Raw genomic sequence first — 18368 nt, 5'->3', positions numbered from 1 at the left:
AAGCAGTATTAAAATATGGCTGATCTGGGGAAAATATACCATGCTGCCCAAAGCAGTGAGAATTTTCTATTTTAAAGGTGTCAGATTGGTCTGTAATAAATAATTAAATTAAAAAGGAGTGAGGAACCCAGCACATTTTAATTTGACATCAATTCCTTCATTGTCTTTATCCATGTCAGCTAGGTCAGAGGCACCAGCAAGAGAGTAATAAATCACATGAATTAAGTAAGCCATTTGAATGGGATTAATTTTAGTTACTACTGGGCAATGAAACCTAAGCAAGGTATTTGAGCTGATGCACAGTGTGCTGTGTCACTGAAGGCAGCTGGGACAGCCAGAGGCAAAGAAGGGAAGAATGGGAGTTGTGCACATCTGCAGGCACAACCTCAGCATCAGATGGTGGAAGACCCAAATAAGCCTTGAAATCAGGAGGGTTTTCTCAGTCTTATCTGGATTTGGGTGAAGTTCCTCACTCCTCTTACTCTCTGCCTTACTCCATAAGTAAAACACCCCAATCTGATTTGTTGGATGCACCAAGCACTTCAGTGCAACCACCCCACCAGGGCCCTGGCCATGTCCCTCTGCCTCCTGTCTCTCACCCTTCCAGCAACTTCTCTAGTGCTGCCTCTGAGTTTCTGACCCAATCTCCTCCCTCATCCTCAATCCCATTTGAGTGTGTGGCATATTTTGTAGCAGGGGGGCCAGTGCCTCTGCCGCAAGGACTTGAAATAGCAGTGTGTACCATAACAAGTTTGTCTTTTCCTCAGTAATTAGCCAATAAAAGCAGGTGCCAAGTTGCACAGATCTGACACCAGCTGATTTGATTTACCCAAAACAATCAGGGCAGAATCAATAGCAGCAATCTGTTTGGCATTATGTGCAGTAATGTGATCAGGAATAAGAAGCCCATGCTAATACATTAAAAATGTGAGTATTGTGGCATGTTGAGACCTGAGTTTGTTGTGGGCCACTTAGGAAATCATGGTTCATAAGTTAAGCAGAGAACATCTCATTTCATTATTTGCTACCAAGCATGAGCATGATGATCACCTACTTACCAAATCCCAGTGCACAGCAAAAAAGAAAAAGCAATAAGTTTATTATTTTTTTAGGCAGAGTACCAAGGAGGATATTAGTTTATCCGTTATATTGGCAATGAAATTTTGAATCTGTTTCCCTCTCTGTAACTCTTGTGAAATTAATGGCTAAAAGTTAAAGATTGGGAATTAATAACCAAAATATTTTTTCTTTGACAAGTTTCCTATGCCACGAGTCAGAGTTGTGGGCAGAGTGGGAACTTCTGACAAAGTTTATTAAAGAAGTCCTCACACTGAGTCATGAGGTCAAGAAAGGACCCCACTGCTTCCTAAACTCCTTCTCTGAGGGGAGCCTGGGTGCTGCTGGATCCAATCTTAGCCCTAGGCTTTGTCAGTGGTCTATGTCTAAAGGATTATACAGGTGTAACTGAACCTCTACACAAGGTTGTCCTTCATGATTAAGGATGGCAAACTAGATATATTTATATAAACATATTTATATATGAATTATTATGATAGCAATTAGACAAGAAGATTTTAATCAGAATTATTTACTATGCAGTATTGGAGCCATAACAACTGTTGTAATATAGTGCTCTACAAAGCAACATTGAAGCAATTGTATCAAAACTATTGTATTAAAGCTAGCAAAAATTATTATTTAGTAGAGATTGATGTTATTCACCCATACAATGACTGTGGGCAAATATCTTGCTCAGCCTCAAAGATTAATCTTTAGGGGCATCTCCAGTCAATGGAGGAATCTGCAGCCACTCCAAGAAAGGGTATGTCAGAAAACCCTGCCGTTAAAATTTGGGACTAGACTTTTACGGTATGAATGGATGGACTGTCAATCATATGTCTCTTGGGTCAGCTGTGTCAGCTCAGCAGCCTTAGACAAGTTATTAATGATATTGTTTGTTCCTTCATCCATGTTTTACCAGGTCTACCACATCTCCATCTCACTGTCAGGATGTTTAAGTTTGGGATTGATGAGTCAGACTGGTTATTTTTGTTTAGAAAGTGGCTTTTTTTTTCTTGTATCCAAATAACTTAAAGGTTTTTTACTCAAAAGTGCACAATCCTGTAATAAACTCTGCATCTCTGCCATCACTGAGTTCCTTTCAAAAAAACTCTAAGAAATGAAGTTCAGGGATTTTGATACGTAATTAGCACTTCAGGTTGGACTGAGTAGTAAAAAGCATCTTCCAAGTGACGTTAATCGTTCACTGTTGTTGATAAAATCATGTATTTGCTCTTTGCCTCACACTGATGGATATGGGCCAGAGAAACAGAAGTCGAAATGCAGCCAAAAAGTCTGAAAGAAATATCCTTAAGCAATGTTGCACAAATGTAGCATGACAGAAATCCAAATATCCTATTTGCAAATGGCTAATTTGGGAAAAGGTTCTTCTAATCTTAAGGAAGGAGCAGTAGCTATTGAAGCCAGGAGTAGCAATGCTGTTGTTTTTTCTCTGCAGTAAGACCCGATTCCGCTGGATCCAGGAGAGCAGCTCCCACAAGAGCGTGCCTCCCTTCGGCTTGGATGGCGTCTACATCTCCGAGCCTTGCCCCAACTACTGCAGTGGCCATGGGGACTGTGTCTCGGGGGTCTGCTTCTGTGACCTGGGCTACACAGGTAACACAGCCCTCCTCAGGGGGGATTACACGGGCTGAGTTAAACCTGTAGACCTGACATCTTGTTTTTCCTCTCCAATATTTCGGAAAAATATGCGATGACATATATTGCATGGGCTGCCAGGAGGAATCTTTCTTGTTTTGTTAAATTAAATTCGGCACAGGCAAAGCAGAGCAGCTGAAGGCAGCGGACACCGTTGATGTTTCTGGCAACCACAATCTTTGAATATCACCATCTGTATGAATGGGAAGGGACTAGCAATAAAAGAGAAAACAAAATAAAATATTATAAACTGAAAAGTCTGTTTAAAAGCCTTTGGATCATCTTCAAAAGAATTGTTGCCATTTTTGAGTCCCCTGGCCATCAAATGGCAAGGGACCAGGAGGGAGCATATGTTCTGACAGGCCCTTCTGTGGAAAATTCTGCTCACTTGTGGTTTTAGGGGCTTTTATGCTGAAATAGGAAAACAACCAAAATGCAAACCCTGTGAAAAAAAAAAGATTGACACAACCGGTTGCACACTGCAGTCTTTTCAACCCTCAACCAACAAAGCAATAAGCTAACATCTTTTGTTCAATTTGTTTAAAATTAAATAGAAGGATAATATTTTTCTGTTTGCAAAAAAAATGCCTTATCAACATAAAGCTTGTCTGTTTTTCACCTTGCAAAATAAGCCATCTTAGAGTTTAGAGAAAGAGAGTTTATTCTTCCTGCAGAAATTTGTAGAGTGGGTTTAAAAAGGTACAATCCAGTCATTGGGGAATTTTCTTAGAAAAGCCTGGTGCTTTGTCACAGATAGATAAAATGGAATCATGTGCCAGTGTACTGTATCTGACCCTTACTCTGTCCAACACAGTTTCACCAAAGCATCTCCCTCTTTTTTTTTTTCTTGAAGCATCACATGGAACCTGTGTGTCTAATGTGCCTAATCACAGTGAGATGTTCGACAGGTTTGAGAGGAAGCTGAGCCCTCTCTGGTACAAGATAACAGGAGGTCAGGTTGGGACAGGCTGTGGTGTGCTCAGCGATGGGAAATCTCTGTACTTCAATGGACCTGGCAAAAGGGAGGCGAGGACTGTTCCCCTGGACACCACAAATATCAGGTCAGTGCTTAGTGCTGCTTCTCAAAATTACCTGTGCATTCACACTCTCTGTTCTGCCCTGTTGCAAATGTGGATATGAGAAGGTGGGAAATGGTTTTTTTTTTTTTATGGTAGTCATAGCCTGTACAAGAGCTCTGAAAGACAGAAAAAAAATATTTTTTGTTCATTCTGATGTACTATCTCCCTTTTTTGAAAGCGAATACTTAGTTTAGAGACAGTGGAATAGCAGCATAAAACAAAATATTAACTTGCTATCTTTCTGAGAAGATAGTTTGCATTGTATTCTAAGGCAGAAGACATGGCCTTGAGAATGCACAAAACTTAAGACTCTGCCCATAGCTGGGGAGAAAAGCGCCTTTTCCTCTGACTGTGTTGAATTGCAGGCGTGAGGATGGCATAGCAAGGAGCTGTTGTGTGCTTGCCAGATGTTGTGAATTACTCCACTTGTCAGAAGTGCAAAGGAATGGAATGTTAATTGTTTCTGCATAGCCAAGAGGCTAACAAGCCTTCACCTCTCTCCCTGCTGGTACTGAATCCTGCTACATTGGTAGCAATTATCCTCTTCTCTCCAATTGCCTAGCTGATTAATGTAATTAGGATGAACAAAGGGCTGTTAATTCTAACCGCTATTTAGCTTGGAGTTTGCTGCGGCTTTGTCCAGTCTCATGAGGGATTAGGCACCTGAAACCTTGAGCACTCTACAATTTTGGCAGTTAGCTTAATAAAAGATATTTCTCCTGACAAATAGTGCTCTGAGTGTAATAATGCCATTATTTGCTCCATTATTGAATTTGTGGGATCACTTAGCAAAGACTGGCCAGAGGTTACTGCGATCACTCCAGCTCAGGCAAGCAGGATTCTGTAGGACAGGGTGGGAGCTGCTGGTTTGGGGAAGTCCTCAGCTGCTCCCTGGCACTGCATAGCACTGCACCAGCCACCTTTCTTGTGTCCCCTGCATGTCTGATAAATACATGTCATATTTATATAATTATGTAAATTAGTTATTAATTAAACTAATTAATTGTTTGACAAAAGTGCTTTGTACAAGTACATGTTTGCCCTGGAACTCTGGGAGGATGTGAACATTTCTATTCTACAAATCCTGTGTTATTCATCCTGGGAAGCAATATATTGGAAGTAGTCTAGACTACTTCCTCAAAAAGTCGGTATTCAAAAAACTATTTTTGATTTATTCCTTCTTTTATGAAGAAATTTTTTTTAAAGCAAAGTATTCCCTTTAGTTTTACAATTACTTTGAAACCACTTTTAATACCAGATATTCGTATTTATAGCTTTCCACTTTTGCAAAGTTTGGACCCTTTTAAAAGCCAAAAGACATTTGAAAATTCTGAGCAATGCTCTTTCTTGATGCTTTTAATATACCACTGCTTCTGTTTTGTACAAGAATGTGGTTATCTTGTGTCTTAAATCTTCCTCAAAAACATAAATGGCCAGAGAAACACTTGGTAAGAGCAACTACAATCTCTCTTCTGACCACGTATTCATAGTGTGAGCTGCTCTCCTGCTGAGACTTACTGTTATGTCAAGTAAATCAGCATTTTATTTTATTATTTTTTTTTAAACATCACAGTGAACAGGTTAACTCCCTTGAATGATTCAAGCTGGAAGCCACATCCCTGGGCTGTTTGCTAGACAGAACATAGTGGTCATCTCAACCACAAATGGGACTAACATGGATTTTTTACTTTCTTCAGTGTCTGCTCAAAGGTAGTAGCGTCCTGATTCTGCTTGACCAGAACATGGACTTTTTAGACTACAGCAATACCCTAGGCTGCTTTTATGTTCAGAGGAGAGAATAGCTGCTTCAAAAGGGCAACACAACTCATCCTAAAAGAACAGCTAGCAAGGCCAGTGCTTTTTCTTCTGCAAGCATGTATTTCTTTCTTTCATTAGCTGTAAGGCAGCCTGTGTTGGTCATGTATAACTTAGACATTCAGCTTCAGACACCTTGCCCTGAGGAGATGCATCCCACTTAAATGTGTGAGGCCATCTGTAACATTAACTCTGTCTTTTTTTTCTAGAAGCAAAGGTACACGAAGTTTGTGAGAGTGAAGGGTTAACTGAAAGGCCCATACACTAAAAAGAAAATAATTCCTTAGCCTAGAAACTTTTTTCATTATTGGAGCTAAAATTAATGTCACTTGAAAGGGGAGATTAAAGAGAAGTACTTTTCCCATTTTGGTATTACTTTTTGCATTCGGTAATGCCTTGCATAGAATTCCATTATCTTATTAGGAATCATCTTAGCCCCTGCACAGTTATCTTTTATTTTTGCAAGGGTTTTTTGATTGGGGAGTTTTGGTGACTGAGTAAACAGCAGGAAAACATGCCTTGAAAGACATACTGTTAGATATGTGGATTGAGGGTTGTGAATAGGAAGGCTGAAACTCCTGCAGTAGATTTTTAAGCTGCTTATTTTTCAGGTTAATAGTGTTTTCCCAGGCCTTTTAAGATCTTGTTTTGTTAAATCATGCGTGGAATAGCCTGATGGAAAAATTGAAAAATATTGCAGTACACTAAATTTTTATTTTCATTCTGAATTCTTGCAGATCTACCTATGCATGTTCCATATCATCAGTTATAGCTTTTTGAATGTGAAGTGTAAGTTTTATGTAAGGAATACATAGACTTTTTTTTTTTTTTTTAAGTACAAAGACCCTTTTCCCTTTCACCTTTCTCTTCCCAGCACAGCAGAGTCCATGGGGTTGAGATTTGCTAGCCTGAGGTGTGTGGTGCTGCTCAGGGGAGCAGCTAGACAGGGCACTGCCACACCTGAGTGTCACACTGAAAGCATTTCAAACTAAAGCTTGTGCTTGGGAGCCAATGACCATAAAAATCCCCTCAAATTTTGGTATATACAATAAGTGGTTATAGTAGTCTTAGCTTTTTTTTTTTTTTGTCCTATTGCCTCCTTATTTCTTCATGTGATTGACTATACCTTTTTTTCCCAGATGAGAATGTAGGACTAAGAGAGCTGTAAGTGTCAAAGTTCATTTCACCCAGACTGTTTTTTTTTTGCCCTGCACTTCAGAAACCCTCTGGAGTCTCTCTATTCCTTCCCTACTGCATGGCCCAACACACCAAAAGCACAATTTCACTGGCAGTATTTCCAGTGAAATTCTGACTGACAGTGTGATACATGGATGCATTTTGGTTGCTGATGATCTGCTGCCTCCCATTTTGATGGCCTTATGACACCCTTGACTATCTGTTTGGTGGGAGCATTTGCACACAGTGCCTACCTGGCATCTAGATAAAAACCATGTATTTTTTCCAAGTGGTGACATCTGGCTTGTTAGCTGACTTGGCTCCCTCTGCTTCACAGACTCCTTTGCTAATGGTTGTGCAACCATCCCAGGGAGCTGTTCTGGGTCAGACACTTGGAGATCAGATGGGTTGATTCACCCTTCTGCAGAAAGGGGTTTTTGTTCTTTGGTTTTGCTTTTTAACACTCTTCACATTTGGCAAGAGTAAAAGAATTTTGTCACAGGACTGTAAATCTATTCACCTCTCATGCATCTGTCTATAGTTTTGTTGCCTGAATACTGTCTCCAACAACAGAGGTGCAGCAAAGAAATAGAACTTGCCTGGCTAAATGGTGTAATACTGTGAGCCTGACTGTCTAGAGCTATCTGTGGGGTTACCTTAGCAATGAGATTGATGAGGATATTCCACCTTGTCCTAGACCCTATGGGTATACAAAACATCTCAGACAGTAGATACAGATTTTGATAACAGAACTGGAATGCATCTGGATTTAGAATCTGGATTTAGAGGAGGATTGTGATATTGTGTACATAACAGTGGATGAAGGAAATTGGAGTCCTGTCCGCATTTTACTGGCTCTGGCTGTAGTGATGTAGCTTGTCTGTGGTTTTACCAAAATTACTACAAAGAAGGACAAAATCCTCTAAAGCAAAAAGAGTTATCCTTGTGAAGAACTGAGTGGCAAAAATGCACCTCAAAATTTATCTTTTAAATAAAGATACTATCTGTGTCAATTGAATTAATGAAGCCTGGTTTTTTATCATCCTAATTTAAAAATTGGCCAGGAAGCAAGGAGGAGAATGGCATTGCCAGCTTCCAGCATGCAAAATCCCATCGTGGGGTTGAGTCCAATTTCTCTGCTCTGCTCAGATGCTGGTTTTGCTGTGCAATGGAGACAACCTGTGAAGAATGTATAGATTAGGGGGTGATGGCATTGTGAGTCATCTCAATGCTCTTTACCTTAGTTATGACTTAGTAAGACTCAGATGAATGCCTGAGACATGCAGTGAAATTTGGGGAGTGAGCAGCACGACATTAATTGAAATTAATTTTTATATAGCACTATAGTGTGTATCTAGGAGAAAATGTAAACTACTCTAAAACCACAGAGTCACAATAATAAACACAAGCTCAGCAGGAATACTATGAAATTACTGCAGATTGGGGGGAAAAAAAAACTTAGCAATATTTTGGAGCACAAGGATGGAATAATACTTAATTCAAATATCACTAAACAGGGGTGTTCCAGACTAATCCAGAGTTCTGTCAGTAAAACCAGCAATCCTGTCTCAAGGACTTTTGTGGCATTAGAAGGGTTGCAGAAAATAGTTTTGGGAAAAATTGAAGGCATGGAAATATGTTCATGCAGAGACTCAGATGCAATGGTTGCCATGGTTTACAGTAGAAAGAAATAAGAGAGTGTAGGGTAATAAAAGCACTGACTACAGGACAGGTTGCAAGAAAAGCAGCTGAGGAAATTTTTCTTCACCACTTCATCATGTGAGAACAAGAGAATATTCAATGCAATCATAATGTATAGGTTCAAAAACAAAGGGTTTACTTCACAAAATGTTCAGTGAACTCACATCACTGAAAATTGTTTACATCAAGAATTTAAGGCTCTAAAAAGGATTGGTTATTAAGGAGATATAATATTTTCATTACAACTCTAATGCTGTATTTTAAAGCTTCACCTAATTTCTGGTTACAATAGGCCAAGGTAAGATCTGTTGTAAGGAACAGCTTTGCCTGCTTCGGAGATTTTGCAACTTTTGTGTGAGATGGAACTGCTAACTTCTCACAGTCACTGAGAAACACATTTATTAAGCACAAGGTTAATAAACCACATCACTTTATTCTGTCTTGAGTCTTTCAGTATTTACCATGCCCATGTTTGGTTTCTCTGGGAATATTTCCTTATCAATAAGCCTGGAATAAGGATCTAACTGAAAATGCCATTAACTAAGAGATGCAAATTATCCTGACTGATTTTGTGCTATCAGAAGATTATTACATTTCTTTTTTATCCTGTGCTTTTTAAAAGGCTAGTTCAATTTTATGTACAACTTGGAAGCAAGAGCGTTGGTAGCTCCTGCAACAGACCAAGAGCAAGGAATGAAGGTAAAGCCTCTTTTCTTTATTATAAGCCTTTTACATTTTGCATCTTCTGCAGTGTTTTTGCCTTTTGCTGCCTTTACAAAATCAAGATTTTTTTTAATATAAATCAATTACCTCCTCGGTTTTCATAAATGCTAAAGAAAGTGATTTACTTTTGATGGACTCTTCTAGTTATAATTAACTACACCAAACCTAATGGTGATCCATCTGTAGGAGTAACTGTGGGAGCTGTGATGTTCTAAGAAAGACAACATTTACAAGGCAAGGTGTACTAGTCCACTATTAAAATATTGGATAGTGTTGGAAAACAGGTAAATTTACGAGTTCACAGGACTTTTCATAAGGTCTGAAATAAGAGGAATGAATTCAAGTTCAGGATAAAGTGGGCAAACTCCATTTCTGACCTGAAGAAATTGTGTACCTGAGAACTTGTTCATCTTCTCAACTACACCAGTGGGTCTAATAAAAAATTGCCTTCCAAAACAAGCTTATGCATGATTTACCCAAAACACAAGATTATAATGTTGGAGCTGAAAATTTATTTAGTCTGAATAAATTCATCTCTCCCAGATGTCTCCTCTCTTATTTGATCCACATGCTAAAAGTTACTGTGGTGGAGGACTGATACTTGTGTTTGGGAAGGATCATCATTCTGGGAGCAGATTCCCATATTAAGTGGTCTGGTTGCATGAAGTCAGACCACTGACATGAGAGATGAGAAAATTTAATTTTCCTCTCAGTGTAAAGCACTAAACATCAGTGGATTGTTTCCTAATATTTGGCATTTACATTGACTCACTCACTAAGGAAAGCTGTCATCTTGCAGCACAGATTGCATCAAGGGTTTGATTCTCCACTCATTTGCACCAATATAAGACACCAAAAAAAATCCATTTCCTTAAACCTACACCGATATAAAAGAGTTTTAAGAGAATAAATATACACAGGTGCTTCTTTCTTACATTATCCCTTTTGATGAGCTCTGCTGGGCTTCTGTTGTGTCTTAGTACTTGCCATATTATGTGCATGATACAAAGACTATCTTAAATTTTCTAAATATTATGATAATTAATTTCCAAGGGTGCTGTGAGCTTGCATATATAGCACGAAGATTGTAATCCCAGCTATCAGAATAATAATTTAGTTCTTCACACAAACAACAAGGATACCCAACATGAAATAAACACTGTGTTAAAGAAAATCACATTATTTCTATCATTTCTGTGGTATGAGCATTAGTTTCCCTGAGGGTGTAAAATATTTGATCCTTTGAGTTTGGTGATGGCAAATGGCAGCTGGCATGTGGCAGCTGGTGACCCAGGTCATCTTTGCAGTTGGACTTCGTGCACAAAAAGCTCCTGGACCAGGAGTTGCCTAAAGGCTAGGGCACGTATCACATGCCTACACCGGATGGGAGTTGGCAATTCCAGAGCACAGGGTGAACTTCCCCCTCTTTGCTCTGCACAGTCACACCAAGTGCTCTTCCTCATCTTAAATACAGGACTTGTTGTTCAGTACACAAATGACAATGGCATCACCTGGAGTTTGCTGCGAGAACTGGACTTCATGTCATACCTGGAGCCCCAGGTTGTCTCCATAGACTTACCCCGGGAGGCCAAGACCCCTGCCACCGCCTTCCGCTGGTGGCAGCCACAACATGGTAAGCAAGGCCATCCTAAACATTCATTAAACAGCTTTACACAACCCATATGTCAGTGCTACTCAGTATAGACATGTTGTACAGAAACCTCAGCTCATGAAAAACACAATATTTTGAGTAGCTGGATATTGTAAGAGCATATCTGGGCTTTCCTGAGTCACACTCTGGCCATGATTTTCTTTTATAGCACCAAACTGATGAGTGGGCTTAAGAGTAAAGTTGTTTAAGAGCTAAGTTTAAACCAAAGGTGCTGAGATAACAGGAGGGAGGAGGAAAACTTTACATTAAAAAATAGCCTAAATAAGATCAAAGTTTTTACCTGAGTATAGAATGACCTGAGATGCCAAATGGCTTATACTCTTTGCCTCATTCTTTTCTCTTTTTTGGAAGTGTAGGCATAACTTGGCCTTGAATCTGCCAACCTGGTGGCTCCCATCTCACTATTTTAATGTTTTCACACTCAAGAACAGGACCCCCTCCTCCCACCATTTTGAGTGTCCTAGAGCCCATCTCCCCTGCCCCTGCAAAACCATTCAGCCACTTCCCACATCCTCAGCTGAACCTCAGCACTTCTGGTGCTGACTGATTCCTACAGCCACTGTGAGGGCTCCCACCTCACATGTGGGCACATTACCACTACTAAAAGTGTCCTGATTCTTACCTTTGCACAAGGCAGCAGCTCCTGGATCTGCAGGAAATGTAAGGCAATATTCAGAAATATAGCAAAGTACATTTCAACAGAAATTCCTTGGGGAGAAAAACACATAGCATATATTCAGGTAATTATGGTATGCAGCTTCTTAGACATCATTTATCATTTTGATGGCTAATTTTATTCATACATTTTCTTGTATGTGCTAGACTTAATTGTCCTCACTAGGTAAGAGAATAGACAAAGACAAGAGGGATGTGGTTTAGTTAAGACAGTTTCTTTGGTTAAAAGTGGTAAGAAATGACTGGTGCACCACAGACCATCATTCTATGGTGATCGTTTGCATTGGTGAATGGTGCAATGTCCAACCTGTTGCTCCCTATACTTGCCTTGGTGGCACCTGGATGACCTCTGTCCCTGCTGAGGGTCATCACTCTTAAGACCACTGATGGCAGCCCTGTGGCTCCCAGTATAAGCAAGATTTTATGTCTGGAAGTTGAAATATCACCTTTTACACCAGCACCTGCAGGTGACAGCCACTTCTGATCAGAGATGTTAGTTCCTTCATGGACTATCCTCTGTCTGCCATTCTTCAGCGCAGAGTGGCCCTATCAGCCATGACCCACGTTCCTCTTGAGGCAAGGCAAAAGTCCTGGCACATTGCTGCAAGCTCACAATTTATTGTAAAGGCTTTGCTTCCTCTCCTGTGAGGGCAGCAATTGTGCAGTGAGATGTTTTTTCCAGCATGCCAGTAGAAAGGTGAATTGAAATGAAGGCCAAAGAAATGGGCTGGAGATGATGAAAGTGAAATGCCTGTAGGCTGGAGAGAAAGAGGAAAGAGATTTTCAGGAAGGAGAACAGCACTTCTCTAAATATTATCTATATGCAGAGACTTCAGCATTTTCCTTCATGTTCTATTCACTTTCATACAAGAGCTATTTTGGGAACTAGACAGAGGCCTTTCCAATTTAGCTGTGGGGAATAGCAGGAAGGTTGTGACCCATAAAATTAAAATCCCCAATCTAGGGGCTCAGGGAGTATCTCATCCAGAGGGAGAGCAACTAATAGCAAAGGCACTGAAGCTAAAGAAAGGAAGAGGGAAATACCTGTGTTTATCTGTAATAGAAACATGCTCTAGTGTCCAGGTGCATCTTGAGCAATGTTTTAGTCTTGTTGAACTGCACTCAGGCTATGTGATTGAGCACTGTTCACTGAGTGAACACGGCATATGGGCATTAAAAACAACTTACAGGGACTCCACTAACCTGTCTGTTCTGGTTTTTGTAGGGAAGCATTCAGCTCAGTGGGCTTTGGATGATGTACTTATAGGGATGAATGACAGCTCTCAGACCGGCTTCCAGGATAAATTTGATGGAACTGTGGATTTACAAGCAAGCTGGTACAGAATACAAGGAGGTCAAGTAGACATTGACTGCCTGTCTATGGATACAGCTCTGATGTTCAGTGAAAACATTGGTATGTGTCACCAAACATTACTGCATCTTGTATGAGTCTATTTTATAAATTACATAAACGCAAGTTTTACAAGATGGGAGGTATAGAAAAATCCAGGTATTTAGTAATCTGTCAGGAAGAGAAGGCTGGAAAAAGGTGAAGATAGAGGTTACAAATTTGAATGACAGTATTGAAAGCATATGCTGAAGGTACACTTTGTTGTTATTGTTGTATTTGTTGTTATTGTTGTATTTGTTGTTTTTCTCTCTTTGCTTAGGAAAACCTCGTTACGCTGAGACTTGGGACTTCCATGTATCAGCCTCCACATTCTTGCAGTTTGAGCTGAGCATGGGTTGCAGCAAGCCATACAGCAATTCCCACAGCGTTCACCTGCAGTATTCCCTAAACAACGGGAGGGACTGGCACCTGGTGACAGAGGAGTGTGTCCCCCCAACAATCGGCTGTCAGCAGTACACCGAGAGCTCCATCTACACTTCAGAAAGATTCCAAAACTGGAAGAGAGTTACTGTCTACCTCCCACCCTCAACCAAGTGAGTGCTGCTTTTCTGGCTATTTAGCATGACAAAGATTTTGCTGATCTAATTAGAACAAACATCCTCCAGCTTGGGAATGTTCTGCATGTCTTTTAAATTTTTAAATGTGTGTTGTCACGCCACCAGAATTTTAAATTTCACTTCAAAATATTTTATCAGCTATAATGTGAAGTGTACAGACTTAAGGAAGTTACAACTTTGATGCACAAATTCTTAAATCTTGCCTATAAGTTCTGGCAGTAAGAACAAGAATGCTAAACCAGCTTTTCTAACATTTATGCAATAAGAAGCAAGAATAAATACCTTGATCCATCCTTTCCTACAGTAGTGTTTTCTGTTATTGCACATTAAGTTGTCACCCAACATTCAGGCATGTTAGTTAGTCACAGCATTCAGCAAGTCAGAAGATGTCACTGGATGTGCCACCTTCACTCTTTTGACCAGGAGGAGAGTTTTGCCGAGCTCCTCTGGATGTCACAGGGCTGTAAATGGATGTGGCAGATGTGCTGGCATCCATCTCTCTAAATAAAACCATGCTCTAGTTTAGCAGTGACAGGTAATGATGACACTGCTTATGTCTGAGTATGCTTATCATCTGAGTAGTTCTGTAATTCTTCAGACCACCCTCTGTACACGTTGCCTCTGTACCTTTCATCACCCAGAAAATACAGTGGTAAAAATGGACACACAGCAAATGAACTGGGCCTGGAGTTCACATCTTGGTTTCCAATTTCACAGTCCACTCCAGAGGGCCATACATCATCTTCCAAAGAATTCTTTTCACCAGAACACTTTCCTCATTTGAGGATAACAAGGCAGTCAGCAGTGACAGCAGTGTGTATGCATGTGCATTCTTATATATGCATGTGTATATATATGAACATATATAACCATTGTTTTTCTCTTTACACAACACTTAGTATAAATTAACTTTTACAACTTCTTACTTTACTGATGCAATTTTTTTGTTTCCATTCTGCTAGCAGCACATGGAGCTGTCAAATGCTAATGGAACTACCAATTTCTGCTCAACTACTATGTTGATCAACAAGTGTCTCAGCAATGTTCTTTCTTGATTATCACTTTAGGCACCTTTCTTTAGAATATGCTGGAATTTTGCCTAAAAGACTAACATGAGAAATTAAAACTTCCAGTTTCCACTAGAATATGAATCTTTTCAAAATAAGTGGGCCATGCGTATTAATCTGCTTTTCTTTGGAAGCCTGTGGGATTTTCTTTAGTATTTAGCACTTTCTGGATCAGAATTTTGAATCCTGAAATACATTTCCTTTGTTTTTAACAGCTCTCCCAGAACACGGTTCAGATGGATTCAGTACAACTATGCCTCTGGAGTTGATTCTTGGGCTATTGATAATGTGGTCCTGGCTACAGGATGCCCCTGGATGTGCTCAGGGCACGGCATCTGTGATTCGGGTCATTGCATGTGAGTAGAAAACTTCTCCAGCTGCTTCATAGAAAGGATGTGTTTTATCCAGGCCAGATGGATAATACCTTTCCTTCCCAATGTGTTGCTAGGTGTGACAGAGGGTTTGGAGGTCCATACTGTGTCCCTGTCCTTCCTCTGCCATCTGTCCTGAAGGATGATTTCAATGGTAACTTGCATCCAGACCTTTGGCCTGAAGTCTATGGTGCTGAGAGGGGTAACCTGAATGGTGACACCATCAAGTCTGGAACAGCTCTCATCTTCAAAGGGGTCAGAGATTACTTACATTGAAAAAAAAAAAAAATGAAAACCAGTAGAGTCAAAAATAGAAACTAAATTTTCTCTTGTTAGCCCCATATGTTTATATTGAATTCTTTTAGCTAGAATTTGACATTTTCATTTTTCTTGTCTTTTCCTACCCTAAACATGCACCATGTTTTCCACAGTTGGTTTTTTTTTTTTATGAACAAATGGGTTTCATGTCTTGGTTGTGTATTATTTTGTTTGTGGTATAAACTCCTCCTTGACCAGCAAAGGAAAATAATGAAACTCTACACTGAGATTCTTGAGGTGAACTATTTGGAAATATGGTACATATTACAGTCATCTTGGAGTGTCCTGATTGGCTTTTTAGTATTTTGAATAATACAAATGAGTCAGAGCTGTAGTCTGTGTAATCAATGTTTATGTAGTTTGCCTGTATTTTACTCAATTCTATCATTTTTATGTCTTCTAGTTCTTTAAAGATTTATTTTTATTGACTGCAGATTTCAAAACTCCAGGAAATATATTTTCTGAATTTTTCTGTTCTTAACAAAATCAATAATAGACTTTTGTTCACAAGAATAAAAATTCTCAGTTCACACAAGTCTTCATTTGACACTGTGAACTCGGGTGCCCCCCAGAAAGAGAAGTTAAATAATGTTTGGTGTATAAATAAATTCTTTGAAGTATTTATTTGCAAAAGCTTGACTCCAGTTCAACCTCTTTAGATTATTTAAATCCCAAATCACAAGATGTGAGTTGTCTAAAATTTGCATTGCTTGTTCCTGCAGATTGTTCCCCTGGGGGAATGGGTCTGAGAAAGAGGGAAGCTCTGAGAGGTGTATTTTGCCAGATCTCTGCAGAACAGGGACTGTCTCTGGCCCCAGGATCCACACAACAGTGAGCTTGTCAGTCGAGCTGGACAGGGACTCAGGCTCCCTGTGAGGTTTCCTGTGTGCTCCCTTTCCTTACAGGTCAACAGGTTGCCCCAGAAGAGGATAGTTGTACAAAATATGTTTTGAAGTACAGAAAAGAGCTCCTAGAGAGGGCTGGAATGTCCCTGCCTGGAAATTAGGGTGCTTGGCAACTGTACAGTTTGCACAAAAAAGGAGTGCAGTAGCTTGGACTAAATGTCTAAGTCAGTGCTTGTAGATCCAATCACATCCCAGGAGTTCAGAGCACAAACTGAATGAGCTGCAGCTGTGCCTGTACCTGACCATGTAGTTATACCTCTGTCATATCTTGGCTCACTTTACCAAGGCTGCCACTGTTCCCATTTTCTGCCTGGGAAAAGGTGGGGTACAGAGAGTTTCCCCTCTTGCTGCCACCAGCAGGCATTAGCAGACAACAGCCAAGCAACAATAAGCTGCAAAACATACTCAGTAATGAGAACTGATATTCACATTGTATATTCTGTATTTGCAGGAAGGACTGAGAATGCTTGTGTCAAGAGATCTAGACTGCACTAATACAGTGTACATCCAGTTTTCATTTAAATTTATTGCCAAAGGTAAGATCACCATTGACTTACTACCACTTCACTACCTATATTAGTACATAGTAGCAACACAGAAAAGAATAGATTTATATTTTCAACTTCAGTGTATGGTAGTGATCAATAGTTTATGGTAGATTATATAGGAGCTTGTTTGGAATTTTGCATCATCCCTTCCTTGCTCCCAGCCTACATGACTGTCTGTGCAGCTCCTAAGAAAAAAAATTGATTGTAGTATCATCAAAAATATCACAGCTTGTAAAGTCTTTGGGCAGAAAAGAAACAAAAGAGCTCAAGATTTTGTAGAGATTTCCAATTATGTTGGGAAAAAATGATTTGTCCAAGTTTTTTATGTCATAAAATTCTGCCTACAGTAAATTATTTAAGGGACTAATAGTAAACTACAGTAGTTTTCATTTTCTAGATTCAGTCCATTGCATTAAAATCTCTTACAATTTGACTGTCTAGCAGGTATCTTAGAGGTAACTGAAACTCCATCATTCAATTTAATTGATACAAAGAATAGTCAGACTTTGCAAGACAAGTTTTATGTGTTGTTGTAAATAACTTGTGACAGTTCCTCCAATACAAGGACTTTTAAGCCAATTATTCAGTCTTACCCTGCTCCAAGGCCCTGCCATCCTTGGCTTTAAAAAATAATTATATCCAAGTCTGGAGTGGCATGATGGAGAACCACTAAACTGCTTGAAGGTTTGAGCCACTCCCATGCAATTTCAGAAGTTTTCCCCAAATTTTCTGATAGAATTGGCACTTCCAGGCTGAACTCTGTTGAAAAACTTCTCTCACTCTGGTATAAGGAAGATGTCCATAGTTTCTGTGGTATGCTCAGTGCTCTGGGACTAGACCCTAACTGACTCAATGTTACCAACAGCTTAAAATAGTTTTGAACCCCCTCTCTCTTCCTAAATACGTATCTTAACCAAATCTGTGTATGGATGAGTGAAAATATAGCTCTTTGTGAATTATTATCGATTTTCTTTAACAGGTATTTAATCATACATATTGGGCTATTTATCAAAAAGAGAGAAAACTGTAATAGCCAAAAACATAACATGCCCCAAAATTATAACACACCAAATATTTCATGCTTATAAATGAAGTCTTTTCAAAGACTTCTTTTACAAAGTTATGCCTTGGTAATATTTCTTCATATGATCATTGAAAAAATATTAAAAAATAAAGTGAGTAAAAATATTGCTCTGAAGGCAGGAATAGCCAAAGGCCCAAGCCTGGATTTTGACATGACCCACAAGGAGTAAGACCATGAAATACCAAGAGAAATTGCTCCTTATTGAATCTGTATTACTTGTTAGCACTACTGCTGGATCCAGGACTTAGTCCCAACAGCTCCCTGATGTTGAATACAAATTGATATAGCTGGGCATATCTCTCAGCTGTGAGAGTTAAAAGCAGTGTGTTGTTTACTGTTAATTGCCACAGATAAGCTGAAATCAGCTCCTGACTGCAAACAACTTTTCCCTGCTCTGCTCCACAGCCTGTGGTTGAATATTAGCACTGGAGCAGAGGGGAGCAGGAGCATGTGCACCAGGCACTTTGCTTTCAGCAAATGTGGTTAATTTAAGAATAGAACAAGGAAAAAGCTTGCACAGTAACACACAGTGAGTCAGGGATGAAGAA

General features: G+C 39.6%; 1 protein-coding gene across 2 annotated transcripts in view; it reads left to right on the top strand.

Moving 5' to 3' along the window:
- RELN (reelin) overlaps window positions 1–18368 on the top strand; it is a 276674-nt gene that overhangs the window by 212294 nt on the left and 46012 nt on the right. For both annotated transcript variants that reach the window (XM_030291632.4, XM_072919453.1), the window contains exons 29-37: window positions 2519–2676; window positions 3572–3779; window positions 9112–9188; window positions 10687–10845; window positions 12785–12973; window positions 13230–13503; window positions 14810–14950; window positions 15043–15220; window positions 16640–16724. In XM_030291632.4, coding sequence (XP_030147492.4) covers window positions 2519–2676; window positions 3572–3779; window positions 9112–9188; window positions 10687–10845; window positions 12785–12973; window positions 13230–13503; window positions 14810–14950; window positions 15043–15220; window positions 16640–16724 — 1469 coding nt within the window. The remainder of the gene's footprint in view (window positions 1–2518; window positions 2677–3571; window positions 3780–9111; window positions 9189–10686; window positions 10846–12784; window positions 12974–13229; window positions 13504–14809; window positions 14951–15042; window positions 15221–16639; window positions 16725–18368) is intronic.

Source organism: Taeniopygia guttata, chromosome 1A (genome assembly GCF_048771995.1).
Source record: "Taeniopygia guttata chromosome 1A, bTaeGut7.mat, whole genome shotgun sequence".
Taxonomy (NCBI): Eukaryota; Metazoa; Chordata; class Aves; order Passeriformes; family Estrildidae; genus Taeniopygia; species Taeniopygia guttata.
The sequence above is the reverse complement of the archived record's forward strand: the minus strand, read 5'-3'. Positions and strand labels throughout refer to the sequence as shown.